Raw genomic sequence first — 17,621 nt, forward strand, 5'->3', positions numbered from 1 at the left:
GGGCAGGGCCTGAGCACTGTCCCTGGCTTCTTTTTGCTCAAGGCTAGCACTCTGCCACTTGAGCCACAACGCCACTTCTGGCCGTTTTCTGTATATGTGGTGCTGGGGAATTGAACCCAGGGCCTCATATATATGAGACAAGCACTCTTGCCACTAGGCCATATCCCCAGCCCGGTGAAACTCTTTATCTCCAATTAACCACCAGAAAACCGGAAGTGATACTGTGGCTCAAACTGGCCTAGAGCTGAAAAGCTCAGGAACAGCGCCCAGGCCCAGAGTTCAAGCCCCTCGACCCACACACACAGACTAAGCTGAAGTCAGAAGCAAGCAGGGCTGGTCCCAAGAGAAGAGGGGTCATGACAGGAGGCAGGCCTTGTGGGTGTGGTTTGTCTTGGGTTGCCGCTGGTCCCAATTGGCGAGGCTGCTTTGGGGGCGGGACTGTGTGCCAGGCGGCGGGGCCTATGGGTGTGGCTGTCATGGGAGCGAGGCTGTCATGAGGGCGGAGCTGCTTTGGGAACTGGGCTTAGAGGGCTCTGCCTTGCCAGCCTCCCCACTGCAATCTTGGGCTCATGGTAAATTCCTCCACCCTCAGCATCATGCACCTGTCCTTTGAACTCGCCCCTGCCTTCCTCTTCGGACTTGTGAAAGACTTTGTGACTAGCAGGTGCTGGTGGTTCATGCTTCCAGCTACTTGGGAAATTGGAGATCAGGAGAATCAAGGTTCCTGGCTGGGCCAGGCAGAAATCTGTGAGATTCCATCTCCAGGAAAGGAGTTGGATCCTGTAACACCTGCCTGTAACCCCAGCTATTTAGAAGGCTGTAGCAGGAAGATTATAAATATGGGGCCAGCCCAAGCAAAAATAGCAACATCCTGCTGCTTCTGTGTGTGCTCTCATGGGTGCCAATACTGTGTGAGGCCTTGGCATCCTGATTGCTGGGACTACAGGGATTTACCATCATGTCTGTTTGATGTTCATCTTTTACCCAGATTCCTTGGCAAACATAGATTTTTAAATTTGTATGTGGTTGGATTCTCTATACAGTTGTATGCACTATGGGGGGGGTATGGGGTTTGAACTAAGGCTTGGGCTATCCTATGGCTTGCCTTCCTGGCACTCTAGTACATTACCATTCCTTCCAATTTGTGGATTTCTCTGTGAACAACACACTTCATTTTCATTTATTTTTATGCCTGTACTTGGGCTTGAACTTAGGGCCTGGGTGCAGTCCCTTGCTTTTTCACTCAAGGCTAGCAACTCTACCACTTGAACCACAGCTCTACTTTGGCTTCTTGATGGAATAATTGGAGATAAGTATTTCCTGTCTGGGCAGGCTCTGAAATGAAGGCCTGAGATCTCAGCCTCCTTAGCTAGGATTACAGGTGTGAACACCTGGCCTGCATTGGAATTCTTTGTCTCTTCCAATGAACCAATTCCCCTTCCCCTCACTAATACCGATCTCCTTCAAGGCAGACCCTTGTGTGACCCCTCTTAGATGCCAAAAGGGAGACAGAATTCATGCCAGCATGAGAGGCCATTTATTGTTCAGGGGCTGGGCCCCCACGTTTTGGGGGAGCCCCTCCACTACTACCTCCCCCCATTGTCCCCGTAGACCCCTCAAGTGGCAGGTGGCTGAGCTGATCGTGGAGGGAGCACATCTTCAAATGTAGATAGTCAAGAGCGGCCACCTTCTCCCTGTAATCACAGCCAGTGGGGGAGTCAGTCAGTGCCGGCGAGGCTTGGTGCTGGTGTGGTGAGGCGGGGTGCTGGGTATGGCAGTGGAAGGAGAGGCCAGGCCCTTTTCCAAAGATCTCACCCTCCTCCCATGCCCTCTGCCTCCTTCCTCACTCCGGCTTCATCTTGTCCGTCAGCAGCAGGTTCTTGGCCCGCAGGGCCTCGTCTTGGGCCAGCCGAAGTGTGGAGCTCAGGGCCTCTGCCCTGACGTGTTTGGCCAAGGCCTGGCGCTCCAGCTCCTGGGGAGAGGGGTGTAGGCGCCGCTGGGCTTGCTGGACTGGGCTGGGGGTGGAGGGGGGAGCTGGATCGCGAAGGGCAAGGGGCAGGGTCCCATGGGGCCCGCATACCACCCATCATACCCCCAGCCTGAGACTGACAGTGGCACCCCACGATGCAATGGTCTCCCAAATGCTCCTATGTCTGTCCCATCGAGCATGAAATCATGTCCCAAAATATTGTCCCCTAATGTCCATGAACTACCCTGTATTGGAGGTTCATGGTGACATTCTTCATCTAATCCATGAAAAGACCCCACAATCTCATGATTTAGAAGACTAGAATCTCTCATAAGGATTGTCTCTAGCAATGTGGTTCTCTATTTCCCACAATGTACCAAGACTTTGGCATCCCATGCATGAGGCTACCTCACCTGTCTGCCTCACCCAGAACCTGTCTCATCCCCTAGACCAGCATCCTCTATGGGTCCCCTTGGACTTCTCTGCCCCACAATGCTCTAGCACGTATGGGGCTTGAATCTGTCATGCAATACCCCAGGAAGACCTGTGGTTCCAATCCCTTCGTGTGACGTATTGTCATTAGATCCAGGCCTCAAGGATCCCACTGTCTCTCTATAGGTCTATAGGATCTCAGGCCTATGCTTCCTGCTATCTGTTTCATGTGGCTCATCATGCTTTGGGCCCAAGTCCATCACCCAAGTTTATATATGATTGGCCCATGACTCAGAACCACCAAGCTATCTGTCCCTCCTCCTCATGAATCATAGCCAAGGCCTTTCCCAGTGCCTGCTTACCCCCCAGCCCAGCCCTTCCCTTCCTGCCTGGCACCAGCATACCCATATGCCCAGGGCTTCCCACCCCCTTCTCTGATAGAAAAGCAAAATGAGCAAGGTAGCCCATGGTCCCTGGTACCAGAATCTTCTTGTGTAGCCTCTGGCAGCTGGGACAGGCAGGAGCCAGACCTCTTTGCTTCACCTCGTCTACTAGTGGGGTCAGCGCTCGCTCCAGTAGCTGCTGTAAGGACTCCGTGGACAACTGCTGCCCCTGGCTGGGGGAAGGGTAGAGGCCCATATGGATTCCATTCCCAGGATGCCCCAGGTTCACCTGCCACACACCAAATGCAACCTTCCCATCGTGCACCATGCATGGTTTGGTTCATCAGGTGACCTTGAGTTGCTACCCGAAGGGCACCAGACAGGCCTCCCAGTGTACAAGTTAAATCTGATCTTATGAAGTGCTGGGAATCCTCCTAGTTTGATTTTCCAGGACACACAGAAATCTCACTTTCTGCACAACATATTTAGAAACCCTGCCTCCTACTTGAACCACACCCAAGCCTTCTTCCCACAATGCACTTGGAAACACAGGATCTTCTAAGTCAAGTCTTCCTCGAGCTCCTTAGGACACTAATATTACCTAATGAGGAGGGAGGAAACTTGTCTCTCTTAATACAGCACAACTGGCTTGTTCCAAAATGCCACTGGTGTGTGTGTGTGTGTGTGTGTGTGTGTGTGTGTGAATATTGGGCTTGAACTCAGGGCCTAGGCATGTTTTTACTCAAGGCTAGCACTCTGTCACTTGAGCCACAGCTCCACTTCCGGCTTTTTTGCTGGTTAGTTGAAGATATGAGTCTCACTGGCCTTCACACCTGGGCTAGTTTTGAACTTGGATCCTCAGATCTCAATCTCCTGAGAGCTAGGATTATAGGCATGAGCCACTGGCATTCAGCCTGCATGGGATTCTGTGTATCCCTACCCTTGGCTAACAATAGGGCTCGTTCAATATACTTCCGTTCTGGTGACCCAGAATGTACCAGCCTCGCCCCCCCATACCTGGCGCAGCGAGTACAGGAGCCTTGGGAGGACCGATCCAGGCTTATGGAGTGGTCAGGTCCCCTTCGAGAGTTCTGAAGTTGCCGCCCCAGCTCTTCCAGAATCGGTTTCACTGGGCCCAGCCCCTCTAGTTCGCTCCTCAGTGAAGCCACGGACACCGCGGACCGCTCCACCCTGAGGCAGGAGAGGTACCACTGCTGAACAGTCATCTCTACAAGCCCGCATCCGTTATTAGCCCCCGACCTGCACGTGCATCCATCTCCAAAACTCTGGTCCTGTTCTCTAACTGGCTTTCCCTGACTCCACTTGCCCCGCCCCTTAACCTTATTAGGTGTGGAACACACCCCTTTCTCTAACTGGCCCCACCCCTTGGGCCTTTCTATGGGAAGGAGGGGGGGTAAATGCTCTTTCTTGTTGTCTGATTGGCTGTTTTTCAAATTACTAAGAGGCGTGGACCACTCAGGCAGTTGATGGGCTCACCTCAAGTTTCCTCAAACTTGACTCCACCCACCTCTCCTGGGCCTCCCTTCCTGCCAGAGCCCTTACATGGTGCACAGCTCATCAGCTCGACTTCGCAGCTCCTGCAGGCCCCGCGCGGACTGCGCCTGCTCGCGCTGTGCCCGCTCCCACTGGCCCAGGAAGCCGTCCAGTCTGCCGCCCAGTCCCCCGAGCAGCCGCAGGGCCTCCTGCACCGCTCCCTCCTCCTGATGCCACCGGGCGGTCAGCGAGGACACCTCCCTCCTGGGTGGGGACAAGATTTGGTCACATCCCTATTGCTCCCATTCCAATATCCAGACCCAGCTGGTCCCCAGATTCCCTTGCGCCATCCATTTGTGGCAGTCCAGAATGCTGCCTTTGTTCTATCTCCCTGTTGTCTATCCTGGCTGTTTCCTTGCAGGTCCCCAACTTGGGCCTTGACTCCTCAGTCACCGCACCGAGGCACTGCTCCCCATAACCTGTCCAGTTTGACACCTCAGATACCAAGAAATCTCAAACTCATCAGTCTCAATCGCAAAGATTAGTTCTTCAAAGACTGGCCTATGGCCGGGTGCTGTGGCTCACACCTGTAATCCTAGCTACTGGAGAGGCTGAGATCTGAGGATCACAGTGCAAAGCCAGCCCGGGGCACTTATCTACAATTACCCTCTCAAAAAAGGCGGAAGTGGCACTGTGGCTCGAGTGATAGAGAGGTAGCCTGAGCACAAAGAGCCTCAAGGCTGAGCTCAGGCCCTGAGTTCAAGCCCCATGACCTGCCCATACAGGTCATTACCCCCAGAACTCTCCCTAGACTGCTCTTCCAGACTTCACCCCAAGCCATGACCCAAGATATTTATGTCCCACCCTTGCCCCTCCCACTTCAATTATTAAAAGTTCCACCCAGGGCCCCACCCCCCCATCAGCCCTTCCTCCCTGCCACACCAACTCCAGGACCCGCCCTTGTCCCCGCCCACCCCAGCTCTTCCGGGACACGCCCCTTCCGTCCCTGCCGGCGCCCCTAGAGGCTCCACCTCAGGCCCCGCCCACCCGGGCGTCTCCCAGCCCCACCCCCTCGGCCCTGCCCACCTCAGCTCTTCCAGGGCGGTGGAGACCTTTTGCAACTCCTGCTCGCTGACGTAGGGGCCCTCCCCTGCCCGGGACCCCATTCCCCAGGTGCCAGAGGCCAGGCAGCGCGGCCGCGGGGCGTCCTCAGAGTTCGCCGAGGACCCCGAGCAGCCCTGGTTCACTGCAGAAGGGCACAGGCCATGCCGGGAGAGGCCGGCCTCCAGCTTCTGCTCCAGCTCCTGCATCTCAGCCTCCTGCCTCCTCGGCGTCTCGTCCTGCAGTTGCTGCTGGAGGTAACGAAGCTTCTCCTAGGCACAAAGGGGTCATGGCATCCAACCCGTGCCACCCACACATCCATCCCAGCTCTCCCCGAGATTGGGAAGCAATTCCCCCTCCCCCAATGTCTAAATGGCCTCCTACTGACTGCCACTAAGGGAAGAGATGGCAGTCCAGTTGGAGCCCAATCCATTCAGTGTCAGCTAGCCTGCCACCTGGGGGCTCCATCCTGCCTTCTGCCCCCAATCTAGGCCTCCTGTGTGGTCAAAGACCAGTGCCTGCCACTCAGGAAGAATGACACAAGCACACACATGGGCAGGACCGAATATTCGCACTTGAAACCCATTGCTGTCTCTGGGACCTGAAAGTGACTGGCGGGGGGGGGGGGGGGGGGGGCAAAGATCTGGGTGTGGCAGTAGGGATGGTGGCAGGGCAGAAACTTCCTTCTGCATAGATCTCAAGTCCTTCACATACCCAACTTTTCCCCACAAATACTAGGACCATCGCCTCTCTCCCGCCTTACCTCCAGGAGAGCAGAATTCTGTTTCAAGACATTGGTTTTGATCTCAGCATCTTCCACCGATCGGGTCACCTTCCGGCAGTTCTCCTGGGCCAGGATATCAGGGCGCAGGCCCTACCTTCCCATTCCAGTTCTGCCTCCCGACCCTTAGCCTTGCTATTTCCATAAAGATTCCCCCCACCACCAACAGGATTCACTCCTTTGGCTAAAGGGACATCTCCCTTCTTAGCCAAACTTTTCCTGCCTCACCTCACCTTCTCCCAACTCTCTGTACCCCTCATTCCATTCCTCCCATTCTCTTCTTACTCTTTTGTTATTGTTCCATTACTGGGACTTGAATTTAGGGCTGCATGTTCTTGCTTAGCTTTTTTTGTTCAAAACTGTTGCTCTACCACTTGAGCCACAGTTTTACTTCTAGTTTTTGGGAGTCTCACAGACTTCTAGTTGTTGGGAAATCTCACAGACTTCCCTGCTTCAAACCATGATCTCAGCTCTCAGCCTCTTGAGTAGCTAGGATTATAGGTGTGAGCCACCGGTGCCTGGCTGGCCCATACTCATTATTTCTATTATCTCCACCCCACCCCATCCCATACCCATAGCACCTCACCTTGAGCTGACTACAGTACCCTTCCAACTCTTCCGCTTCCTGACGCCTTCTTTCTAGATTCTCACTCAGCACCGAACACTCGCTCTTAAGCATGCAAGAGAGGAGAGTTAGCCAAGGTTGCAGGGCGCAGTCTATGGGCCTTTTCCTTCTGATTCCCAAACACCAATATGGGCTATGGATTCGATGACTATAGAGCAGGCTCTGTCTAAGAGGAACTCAGATGAAAAGGGAGTACTTAGGGGAGAAGGGAGTCCCCATACCTGCAGGGTTTGCACGTGTTGGTTAACCCGGGTAGTCTTTTCCTTTAAGCTGGTGATTGAGTCTTTGGCGCGGACCAATCCACTGTTGACCCCGCTCTGGGAAGAGAGGAGGAGACAGGTAGTTCAATCTGTGTGTGAAGGCTAGCCTTAACTCGAAGACAAATTCTAGAACTAGGAGGCTGTGTTTATACCCGGATTTCATCCTGGAATGATTTGTGACTTTGGTTAGGGGCAGAGCCACTTAGATTCTTGGTCAAGAACCTTAGGATACACATTGTTTCTTTCTTTCTTTCTTTCTTTTTTTTTTTTTTTTTTGCCAGTTCTGGGCCTTGGACTCAGGGCCTGAGCACAGACTGTCCCTGGCTTTCTTTTTGCTCAAGGCTAGCACTCTGCCACTTGAGCCACAGCGCCCCTTCTGGCCGTTTTATGTATACGTGGTGCTGGGGAATCGAACCTAGGGCTTCATGTATGGGAGGCAAGCTCTCTTGCCACTAGGCCATATCCCCAGCCCATTGTTTCTTCCTGTTGTGCTTGGAGGAGTGTTCAGACTCTCGAGGTGGAAATAAAAAGGTAAACTCTTAGTGACCATGTATAGTGACTCATGCCTATAATCCCAGCTATGCTGGAGGTAGAGACCTGGAAGAGAGCTCTGAAGCCAGCCCAGGCAAAAAGTTAGCAAGATCTCATCTCAATCAATAGCTGGACATGATAGGGGTACACCTGTCATCCCAGATACTTAGGAAATATAAATATATAAGAGGCTCGATATGCAGGCTGGCCTCAGGCATAAACTATGAGACACTATTTTGAAAAATAACTAAAGCAAAAAGGGCTGGGGGTATGTCCTGAGTTCAAAGTAGTACCACCAAAAGAGAACCTCCAAACTGTGGGAATCCATGCTTTGACATTTTCTCCAAGGATTGGAGAACGATAAGAGGAGCCCATTTTCCAGACTGTAGCATTCACTCACCACTAGGTCAGCCCACTCACAATCTCTCTTCTTCCCCATAACAAAACCTCCAGAGATGATTTGACTCATGTAAGATGTGGGGCAAAAGGATCTCAGAGAGGGACATCCCGTGTTTTCTCAGGTAGATAACATATTAGGTGGCCTAACCAGAATTTAGTTTTACTTATAAATATTAGTCACTATTGATTTGTAACTTCCCACATTTTGTCCATATGATCTGAAACCATTTCTTTTTTTGTCCTTGGTTCTGGAGTGTGAAATCCTTGCCCTTGCTAGACAGATCCTCTACTGCTGAGCCAGTTTTGACATAGGGTCTGTTTATGCCAGAGTGTCTTTATGGACTGTGATTCTGCTATTTCAGGCTTCTTACTATGGCTGAGATGATAGGTGTGCATCATGTTGACCAGCTATTGGGTTAGATAGGGAATTGCAAACTTCCTGCCTAAACCTGTAGCCTCACACTGTGATTCTCCTACTCAGCCTCCCAAGTAGCTAGGATTATAGGAGTGAGACACTGGTGCCTAGCAGGCTTAACCTTCCAGAATTTAAACTCAGCAACTTTGTTTTAAACCATGATAACTTGTGGCCTCAGACCATCACTTTATACCACAAGAAAATGCCTTATGGTTGCTGAGGTATATGCACAGTGACAGGATGAAGTCTCTGGACTTCTAAGCCTTAGCTTGGCACATGACAACCCTGATTACATTTCCTAGAATCCCTTGCAGTTAGGTGTGGTCATGTGACTCCATTCCTGCCAATGCAGTGTGGGTGAAACTAGTCTGTCAGTTTTAGAGTCATACTTTTATTTATTTATTTATTTTGGCCAGTCCTGGGGCTTGGACTCAGGGCCTGAGCACTGTCCCTGGCTTCTTTTTGCTCAAGGCTAGCACTCTGCCACTTGATCCACAGTGCCACTTCTGGCCATTTTCTGTATATGTGGTGCTGGGGAATTGAACCCAGGGCCTCATGTATACGAGGCAAGCACTCTTACCACTAGGCCATATCCCCAGACCTAGAGTCATACTTTTAAAAAGGCATGAGAAAATAACAACGCTCCATTTTTTCCAGTTGTTTAGAAAGCAAGATTGACAGCCATGGGGCTGGGGATATAGCCTAGTGGCAAGAGTGCCTGCCTCGGATACACGAGGCCCTAGGTTCGATTCCCCAGCACCACATATACAGAAAACGGCCAGAAGCGGCGCTGTGGTTCAAGTGGCAGAGTGCTAGCCTTGAGCGGGAAGAAGCCAGGGACAGTGCTCAGGCCCTGAGTTCAAGGCCCAGGACTGGCCAAAAAAAAAAAAAAAAAAAAGATTGACAGCCATTCCCTTTGGACCATTGGACAAGCCAGAATGAGTCTAAATCCTCCACACTACTGGTAGCCATGTTCCATTGCAGCTACTTTTACAGGGAAGACATTTTGTGCAAGCTTACATTGTGTTTGTTGTTGTTGAACCACTATTATTTACATTCTTATTTCAGAGTTGAAGGTCAGGAAATCCCTGGCAGTGGGATGTGGTCATGTGACCCATTCCAGCCAATGGCAGTGGTTGGGCAAGGCTGATATTGGGCAATGCTCTGACAGGTAAAGTCCCTTCCCCTTTACTTTCTTTCTTTCTTTCTTTCTATTTTTTTTTTTTTTTGTCAGTCCTGGGCCTTGGACTCAGGGCTTGAGCACTGTCCCTGGCTTCTTTTTGCTCAAGGCTAATACTCTACCACTTGAGCCACAGCGCCACTTCTGGCTTTTTCTATATATGTGGTGCTGAGGAATTGAACCCAGGGCTTCATGTATGGGAGGCAAGCATCTACCCCTACGCCACATTCCCAGCCCCCCCCCCTTCACTTTCATAATGGAGATCAGTTGCCTAGACATGGCTTGCAATGAGAAGCCTGCACCTTGGCGTAGCTGAAGAGCAGTGCTATTATACCCACTGTGACTTTCATGTGAAAAATATGCTAGCTTGCTTCAACCAGTTATTTTGTATCCTTTCACAATTGCTTACTAATATAATACAGAAAGGAAGATAATAACAAGTTTCCTCTCTCATGAGATAGAGACAAAACCATTTTTTTCATAATTGTTCTGGAGAACAAGTGTGGTATGAGTACTAAATTGCTTTATATCAGGAAAATGATGGCACCAAACCCCCAAATTCCACATCTCCATAAGCACAATGAAAAAAAAAGTGTGTGTGTGTGTGTGTGTCTGTCTGTCTGTGTTGGGAGTGGGAGCTGCAAATCACTGGGGACATTGACTGTTTATAGTGATTCAACAAGTATGTGTTCAACTGACAAAGGGATGATTTTCCCTTTTTTTCCTTCCTTCCCTTCTTTTGTTTTGGTAGTGATACTGAACTAGGCACAAAATGAGACCTTAGTTGAAAAAGATAACAAAAACAAAAAGGGCTGGCGGTGGGGGGGGGGGGAACGTGGCTCATGTAGTTGAGTACCTCTCTAACAATTGCAAGGCCTAGAATTGAAACCCTAGTACTGCCAAAAGAAAAGCAAAAGAAAATTGGGTATGTGGCTTAGTGGTAGAGTGTTTACCTAGCATGTGCGTGGCCCTAGGTTACATCCCCTCAAAATAAAAGTTAGAATAAGAAGCCAGGCATGGTAGCACACACCTGTAATTCCAGCACTAAGGAGTCTGAGGCAGGACAGTTGTAAATTTGAAGCCAGCTGAGACTCTGTCTCAAAACATAATAAAATAAAATAAGCAACTACTCAATCAGTAACAGCAACACACACTTAGGGGGGGAGACAATCTATGTCAAGGGTTGCCACAATATAATAATTGAAACTTTCAGTTTTCAAGACAAATAACTTGATGCATGCAAAGTATCAACTGGCTATTGTGATGCCCTGGTATAATCCCAGCACTCAGGAGTTCAAGGCCAGCCTGGGCTGCGTATCTGGACACTGGTGGCTCATGCCTGTAATCCTAGCTACTCAGGAGGCTGATGAGATCTAAGGATTGAGGTTCAAAACCAGCCCAGTCAGGAAAGTACTTGAGACTCTTATCTCCAACTAACCACCAGAAAATCAGAAATACTGTCGCTCAAAGTGGTGCTAGCCTTGAGCAAAAGAGCTGAGGGACAGTGTACAGGCCTTGAGTTCAAGCCCCATGACCACCACCACCACCACCACCACCAACAAAACCCCTCAACAACAAAAAAACCAAGCCAGGTGCTGGTGGCTCACATCTGTAATCCTAACTACTCTAGATGTTGAGACCTAAGGATGGCAGTTCAAAGCCAGCCCAGGCAGGAAAGTTCATGAGACTCTTAGCTCCAATAAACTGGAGTTGTGCCTTAAGTGGTAGAGCAGTAGCCTTGAGCAAAAATGCTTAGAAACAGCACCCAAGGCCTGATTTTAAACCCTAGGACTAGCATAAACAAAATGAAATAAAAGAAGCCCCAAGGGTTGGGATATAGGTCTGTGGTAGAACTCTTGCCTAGCATGTACAGTGCCCTGGGTCCCATCCCACACTGCAAAAAAGAACAAAATAGTGGACTGGGAATATGGCCTAGTGGCAAGAGTGCTTTCCTTGTATACATGAAGCCCTGGGTTCGATTCCTCAGCACCACATATATAGAAAATGGCTAGAAGGGGCACTGTGGCTCAAGTGGTAGAGTGCTAGCCTTAAGCAAAACGAAACCAGGGGCAGTGCTCAGGCCCTGAGTTCAAGGCCCAGGACTTCTCCCCACCCCACCCCCCATAAAAAAAGAACAAAATAAGAGGAAATTATGGCTCATATAAAAAATGGGGTCAGAGAAGCAATCCATAGGGCTGGGAATATGGCCTAGTGGTAAGAGTGCTTGCCTCCTACACATGAAGCTCTCGGTTCGATTCCCCAGCACCACATATATGGAAAATGGCCAGAAGGGGCGCTGTGGCTCAGGTGGCAGAGTGCTAGCCTTGAGTGGGAAGAAGCCAGGGACAGTGCTCAGGCCCTGAGTCCAAGGCCCAAGACTGGCCAAAAAAAACACACAAAGAAAAAAACACAAAAAGAGAAGCAATCCATAGGCACTGTTCCTGAGGAAGTTTGGATTTAGATTTACTACTGTCTTTATTGTTTTATTTATTTATTTATTTATTTATTTATTTATTTATTTTGGTGCCACTCCTAGTGCTTGAACTCAAGGCATTGAGCTCTTGCTCAGCTTTTTCACTCAGAGCTGGTGCTCTATCACTTGACCCACAGCTCCACTTATAGCTTTGTGCTGGTTAATTGGACATAAGAATCTCTCAGATTTGTCTGCTAGGGCTGGCTTTGAATTGAGATTCTCAGATCTCAGCTTTCTAGGTAGCTAGAATTATAGGGAGTAAGTCATTGGCATTCAGCTTTAATAAAATACTTCATTCAGTTAATTACTTTTCATGCCAGTACTGAGGCTTGAACTCAGGAACTAGGTACTGTCATTTAGCTTTTATATTCAAGGCTAGAGCTCTACAACTTGAGCTATATCTATACTTCTGGCTTCTTTTTTTTAATGTGTATGATTATTTGGATGATCTCCAGTTAGATACCCAACAACCTATGACTGGATAAAGAAAATATGGTAAATAATGAGGAGTACTATTTAGCAATAAATAAGAATGAAATGATGTCATTTTTAGGAAAATGGATGGGACTGTTTCTTGTTCACTTTCCTTCCTAGTTGAACTGTATTATACTTAAAGATAAAAAAGCAGATCCAGCAGTGTGTAAAGTATGTCATGATCAAGTAGTAATATCCCAAGAATGCAAGGTTGGTTCAATATAGGATAACCAATGTCATATACCATATCAATAGAATAAAGTGACAAAAGACATGATCATGACAATAGAGAAAAAGAGTTTGACAAAGCCAGAGCATTGTTCCCTGTCTTGAGTCTTGGCTGGACTCAGTCAAACTGAAGAATCTAGCAGTGGTTTCCTGCTTCTTCTCTCTCCTGCTGTGATGTGAGATCTCTAGCCAACATGCAGGAAAGACTGGAAGCTTCCAACAAGGGCTTTCAGAGGAGCTATCTTGGTGGCATGTTCTCTAGCCATCGGATGAAATGTTGACTGTAGCCTCATCTGGCCCCTGAACCAGCACCTTCCAATTAAGATATACCAAATATATGGTTTTCCAAGTTTGGGGCTAATTTGTCTTGCAGCAGTAGATAAGCAATAACTAAAGTGTGTTACTAACCTGATCTGTCCCAAGCCATCACTCTAGGATGCCACTCAGCTAGGGCCTCTATCCCATTCTAGGACTCTGTCCTTCCTGTATGAGTCTTGGTCCTCCTCTTTCTCCCCCCTCCCCCCTCTCTCTTTTTTCTCTCTCAGTCCTCTTTCCCTTCTGGGTTTCTGTCCCCCCGCACACACTTTCTTGCCAGTCCTGGGGCTTGAACTCAGGACCTGGGCACTGTACTTGAGTTTCTTTTGCTCAAGGCTAGCACTCTACCACTTGAGTCACAGCACCACTTCCAGCCTTTTCTGATTATGTGGTATTGGGGAAGCAAACTCAGGGCTTCATTCATGGTAGGTAAGCACTCTTAACACTAAGCCACATTCCCAGCCCTGTCACCCCACCCCTCTTTCTTTGCTTGCTTTGTTTTGTGCCAGTCCTGTGGCTTGAACTTAGGGCCTAAGCACTGTCCCTGGCTTCTTTTTGCTTAAGGCTAGCACTCTACCACTTGAGCCACAGCGCCACTTCCAGCTTTTTCTATATATGTGGTACTGAGGAATCAAACCCAGGGCTTCATGTACATGAGGCAAGCACTCTACTGCTAAGCCATAATCCCAGCCCCTGTCCCATTCTCTTGAGTCTCTGTCTCTCTCTATGTCTCTGTCCCCTTCTCTCTGTGTCTGTCCCCCTTTCTCTCTTACCACCCCTCTCCTTCCTTTCACTGGGTTCCTCACCCTCCTTCCCCACCCTTTCCAACGGTCTCTCTTGATGTAGCTCCATTGATGGGGGCCATATCTGCTCTGTCCTTCTCCCAATCCCTGTATGAACCCCAAAGCAAAAACTGCCATTGCTTTTTTTTTTTTTCTTTTGCAGAGGAGAAATTGAAGCCCTATGGAAGCTGGTCCTCCCCCAGCCTCTAGCAGCTCAGATGTCCTTGAGCCCCTAGTCCAAGGCTCTTTCCCAGTCTCAGCAGATGCTGGGGGATGTGACTCAGAAATAGCTCTGGTGGGAGGCAAAGGCTGCTAGAACTGTCTGAGAGCTGCACAGAGGGAGGCAGGAGGACTGCAGGAATGGAGAAAAAGAGGGTTGTCTGGCTGGCAGTGTCCAACCCCCAGCTGGCCTCCCACCTTGACCCTCACCCAACCTTTGACCTCCCTGGCCTCAGTCACCAGTGTCTTACTGCCATTCTCCCCCCACCTAGAATCATCTTAAGGGGAAAAAAAAGTGTGGCTATGTAGCTCAGGCTGACCTTGAACTCGCGGTTCTCTGGCCTCAGCCTCCCAAGTGCTGGGATTACAGATGGGCATCACGATGAAGGACTGAGGGAAGGACTTTTCCCTTAGCATTAACTCCAGAAGGCTGAATTCTAGTCCTGCCTGTGTTTCTCACAGACTCTTTGGCAATGACCTTGGGAGACCATTCCAGTTCTCTCGACCCCAACTTTTGTTTTCCTGTTGTTATTTGGCTTTCCTCTTTAAACTGGGTCATTATACCAATTCCTGTATAGAACTTCTTCTTTTTTGCCAGTCCTGGGCTTTGGACTCAGGGCCTGAGCGCTGTCCCTGGCTTCTTTTTGCTCAAGGCTAGCACTCTGCCACTTGAGCCACAGCGCCACTTCTGGCCGTTTTCTATATATGTGGTGCTGGGGAATGGAACCCAGGGCTTTATGTATATGAGGCAAGCACTCTTGCCACTAGGCCATATCCCCAGCCCCCCCCCCCCCCTATAGAACTTCTACAAAGGAAAAACAAAGCCAAGAATGGTGGTCCATGCCTATAATCCTGGCCTTTGGAGTAAGAATTGAGCCAAAATCTCAAATTGCTCCTCCTTTCCCCTGAACCCACGCTGGCTCCCCATTTCTCTCAGGCAAGACACATATTTAACAGCCTAGGTGACTTAACACCCCCCAACTCCTCCAGCCGCATCTCCCATATACCACACTCTAGTCCAGGCTCTCTCAGCCCCAGTCCCGTTGTACATGCTTTTCCTAGTGCCTGGACCCTTCCCCCGCTTCTTTGATCTTCAAGATCCAGCTGTGATCCCAGAAATACCTGGGACATTTAGATGTGACTCAGGGTTCATCTATCACGGAGGAAGGTGTTGACTCCCCCTGGGGTCTTAACCTCTAGAACTTTCTCTTTCCAAGTCCACTCAGCCAAATGGAGGAACCCCTCTCTCCTTCTCCAGCCTGAACTCCTCACCAGCAGTTCTGTGATGTCTGGGTCATCTGGAGCCCAGGGTGGCGTGGGGGAGGCAGGGGGCCCAGGCAGGGCCAGTGGGCCACTGTCCTCCGTGGTTGAGTCCGTTCCAGAGGAGTCGGGCTCTACGGCGGCCAGGTTGAGCAAGGACACGTTGGTGCAGGCTGAGGACCTTTTAAGGTTCAGACACCAGTGCATTGGCTCATGGGACATACGAGGCTCCACCCTGCCAAGGAGAAACAGGTAGAAAGGTCGAGTTGTTCCCCCCCACACCGAAGTCTCGCCCCTTCCCCTGCCTCCTGGTAGCCCCCCCCCCCTTTGCTGCCAGGTCCCTGCCAGCTTTTATTTTCTGCCTCCACCCACCACCCCGTGTCTTCTACCCTCCCCTCCATCCCCACTGCCTGCTTTCCTTCCTCCGCATTGCTTCTCCCCCTCCCATGCCCCCACTTCCTACCGCCACCCCCCCCACACCTGGCCCCTCCTCCCCTCCCCCTTCTGGCCCTCCAGCACCCACGGTGGGACTCGAACTCGGTTGGAGGCAGTGCTGGGCACTAGGGCCGTCCCTGACAGTGTGCGGCAAACCCACCCGTGGAACGACACGGCCTTCTTTTTCTTCGTGACCCCCTTGGCCTGGCTGGTCACCCCCCCGGGAGCCTCTGGGACCAGCTGGGAGCGGCTCTCGACCCCCGCGGGGGGATCCCCAGCCTCATGGATCTCTTTGGACTGCCAGATCGTCTTCACGACCACGCTCGCCATGGCGTGGGGGGGCTGCTCCCATGGGGAGTCTCACCACCTACTCGGACCTCCTGCCCTCACTGCCCCCTGGCCCCCGCGGCTGACTCACAAAGGACCCAACCATGGGGTCCCGATGGGGGGGATGTAGCAAGGGACACCCAGAGGTGCCGCCACAGGCACCCTTGCCCCCTCCCTCCCCCACATGGACTCTTCTGGTCCTGGATTCTAGTTCTACCGGGAATGGAGTCCCGCATTCTCCTCCAGAGCTTACAACGGGCCCAAGCCCCTGGTTCTGGAGAGAGGTCCAAATTTCCCCTCGCTGACGGGAACTGAGGGGTCATCCAGTCTCACCTCTCCCCTGCGACCCCGCTCCCCAGGGCCACTATCCTTGCTTCTGTTTGGTTATGTTGGAGAAAGACTTTCCTATCCAGGCTGGCTTTGAACCACAGTCCTCTGGATTTTAGCCCTCCTGAGTGGCTGGGATTATAGTTGGGACCTATATGCGGTCCTCGGCTACATTTTGTTTTTAAGACGGGCGTCTGAAGTCGGTCCCTGTGGCTCATGGCTGTCATCCCAGCTACTCAGGAGGCTGAGATCTGAGGATCAAGGTTTTTAAAGCCAGTCAGGACAGGAAAGTCTGTGACTCTTATCTCTAAATAACTGCCGCAAAAACCAGAAATGGAGCTGTTGCTTAATTGGTAGAGCACCAGCCGAGGCCCATGAATTCATGCCCCAGGACTGGCAGGAAAAAAAAAAAAGTCTTGGAATGTAGAGTTTATTTGGTATATACTTGGGTGGATAACAACTTTTTTCATTTTTGTGCACAGCACAGAAAACCTGTGTGTGTATATATATGTATATATATATATATAATTGTCATCATTCTCTTACAAGCACTGGCATCTGTGTTATCAAAATTAAATTCATGTATGTCTTTTTATTGTTACCCATGTGGCTGGAGGCAATTGGTTACATGTGTCCCTCCCACCGTGCTCCCATTGGACCGCACTGCTGTAATTCAACAGGGATTAACCTATGAGCACTTGTGGTGGGACCATGACTGCCCAATTCCGGGATCCTACACCAGGCTCCTTCAAAAGGCTTGGTGGGTTCCCAATCTTGTTCACTCTTAGGGCAGGTGCTTTAGGCCTAGGCTTAAAAATTGTGTTGTGTGGCCAATTCATGGGTTCTGGAGTCTTGGGATAATCCAAGCTCCCTCGTGTATGCCTGGCCGGGCCTGATGGGCAAACAGGAGTTGGAGGATTGGGGTGGGTAAGAAGGTGCTTTTCTGCCCTATTTAGAGGCAGTTTTTCTTGGAAATATAAATGTTCCTTCAACACTCCTTAAAAAGTGTTCAAATCCGCATTTTAAAAAAAGTCTATTTTTATGGCATTTTCCTCCCAAATCATGGACTCCAGTACTTGGAATATTTCACATCTTTCCTTAAGTAAGATTTCTTCAAGTTCTGGTACTAATATTTTTGTTTGCTTGCTTAAATTTTAATAGATTGCAATTTAGGGGCAGAGAGTCTCCCCCATTTCCATATTACAAATGGA

At 50.1% G+C, this 17,621-nt stretch overlaps 1 protein-coding gene across 3 annotated transcripts; it reads right to left on the reverse strand.

Annotated features, from left to right (window-relative positions):
- Nucleotides 1-1,514: 1,514 nt before the first annotated feature.
- On the reverse strand, nt 1,515-16,494 carry Tsks (testis specific serine kinase substrate). 3 transcript variants are annotated; one of them, XM_048329685.1, is made up of 11 exons: nt 15,917-16,494; nt 15,334-15,556; nt 7,007-7,102; nt 6,747-6,830; nt 6,143-6,253; nt 5,365-5,651; nt 4,348-4,542; nt 3,802-3,975; nt 2,882-3,017; nt 1,848-1,972; nt 1,515-1,694 (listed from the first exon to the last, which is right to left on the reverse strand). In XM_048329685.1, exons 1-11 carry the CDS (start codon nt 16,084-16,086, stop codon nt 1,538-1,540), a joined length of 1,758 nt encoding a protein of 585 aa, XP_048185642.1. In that variant the 5' UTR covers nt 16,087-16,494; the 3' UTR covers nt 1,515-1,537. The 3 variants fall into 3 exon arrangements, with proteins under 3 accessions (XP_048185642.1, XP_048185643.1, XP_048185641.1); XM_048329686.1 differs by having other exon boundaries at nt 1,538-1,694; nt 6,143-6,226; XM_048329684.1 differs by lacking the exon at nt 15,917-16,494 and having other exon boundaries at nt 1,539-1,694; nt 1,848-2,015; nt 6,143-6,226; nt 15,334-15,741.
- Nucleotides 16,495-17,621: the final 1,127 nt, after the last annotated feature.

The sequence above is a fragment of the Perognathus longimembris genome, chromosome 20, assembly GCF_023159225.1.
Source record: "Perognathus longimembris pacificus isolate PPM17 chromosome 20, ASM2315922v1, whole genome shotgun sequence".
Classification (NCBI taxonomy): Eukaryota; Metazoa; Chordata; class Mammalia; order Rodentia; family Heteromyidae; genus Perognathus; species Perognathus longimembris.

Excerpts from the sequence above, each read along its gene's own strand:
- Tsks (XM_048329685.1), bottom strand. The coding sequence starts at position 16,086 with ATGGCGAGCGTGGTCGTGAAGACGATCTGGCAGTCCAAAGAGATCCAT. Across the intron at positions 6,254-6,746 it reads GGTACTGTAGTCAGCTCAAG|GGCCTGCGCCCTGATATCCT; the intron begins GTGAGGTGCTAT and ends ATGGGAAGGTAG. Across the intron at positions 4,543-5,364 it reads ACCGCCCTGGAAGAGCTGAG|GAGGGAGGTGTCCTCGCTGA; the intron begins GTGGGCAGGGCC and ends GTCCCCACCCAG.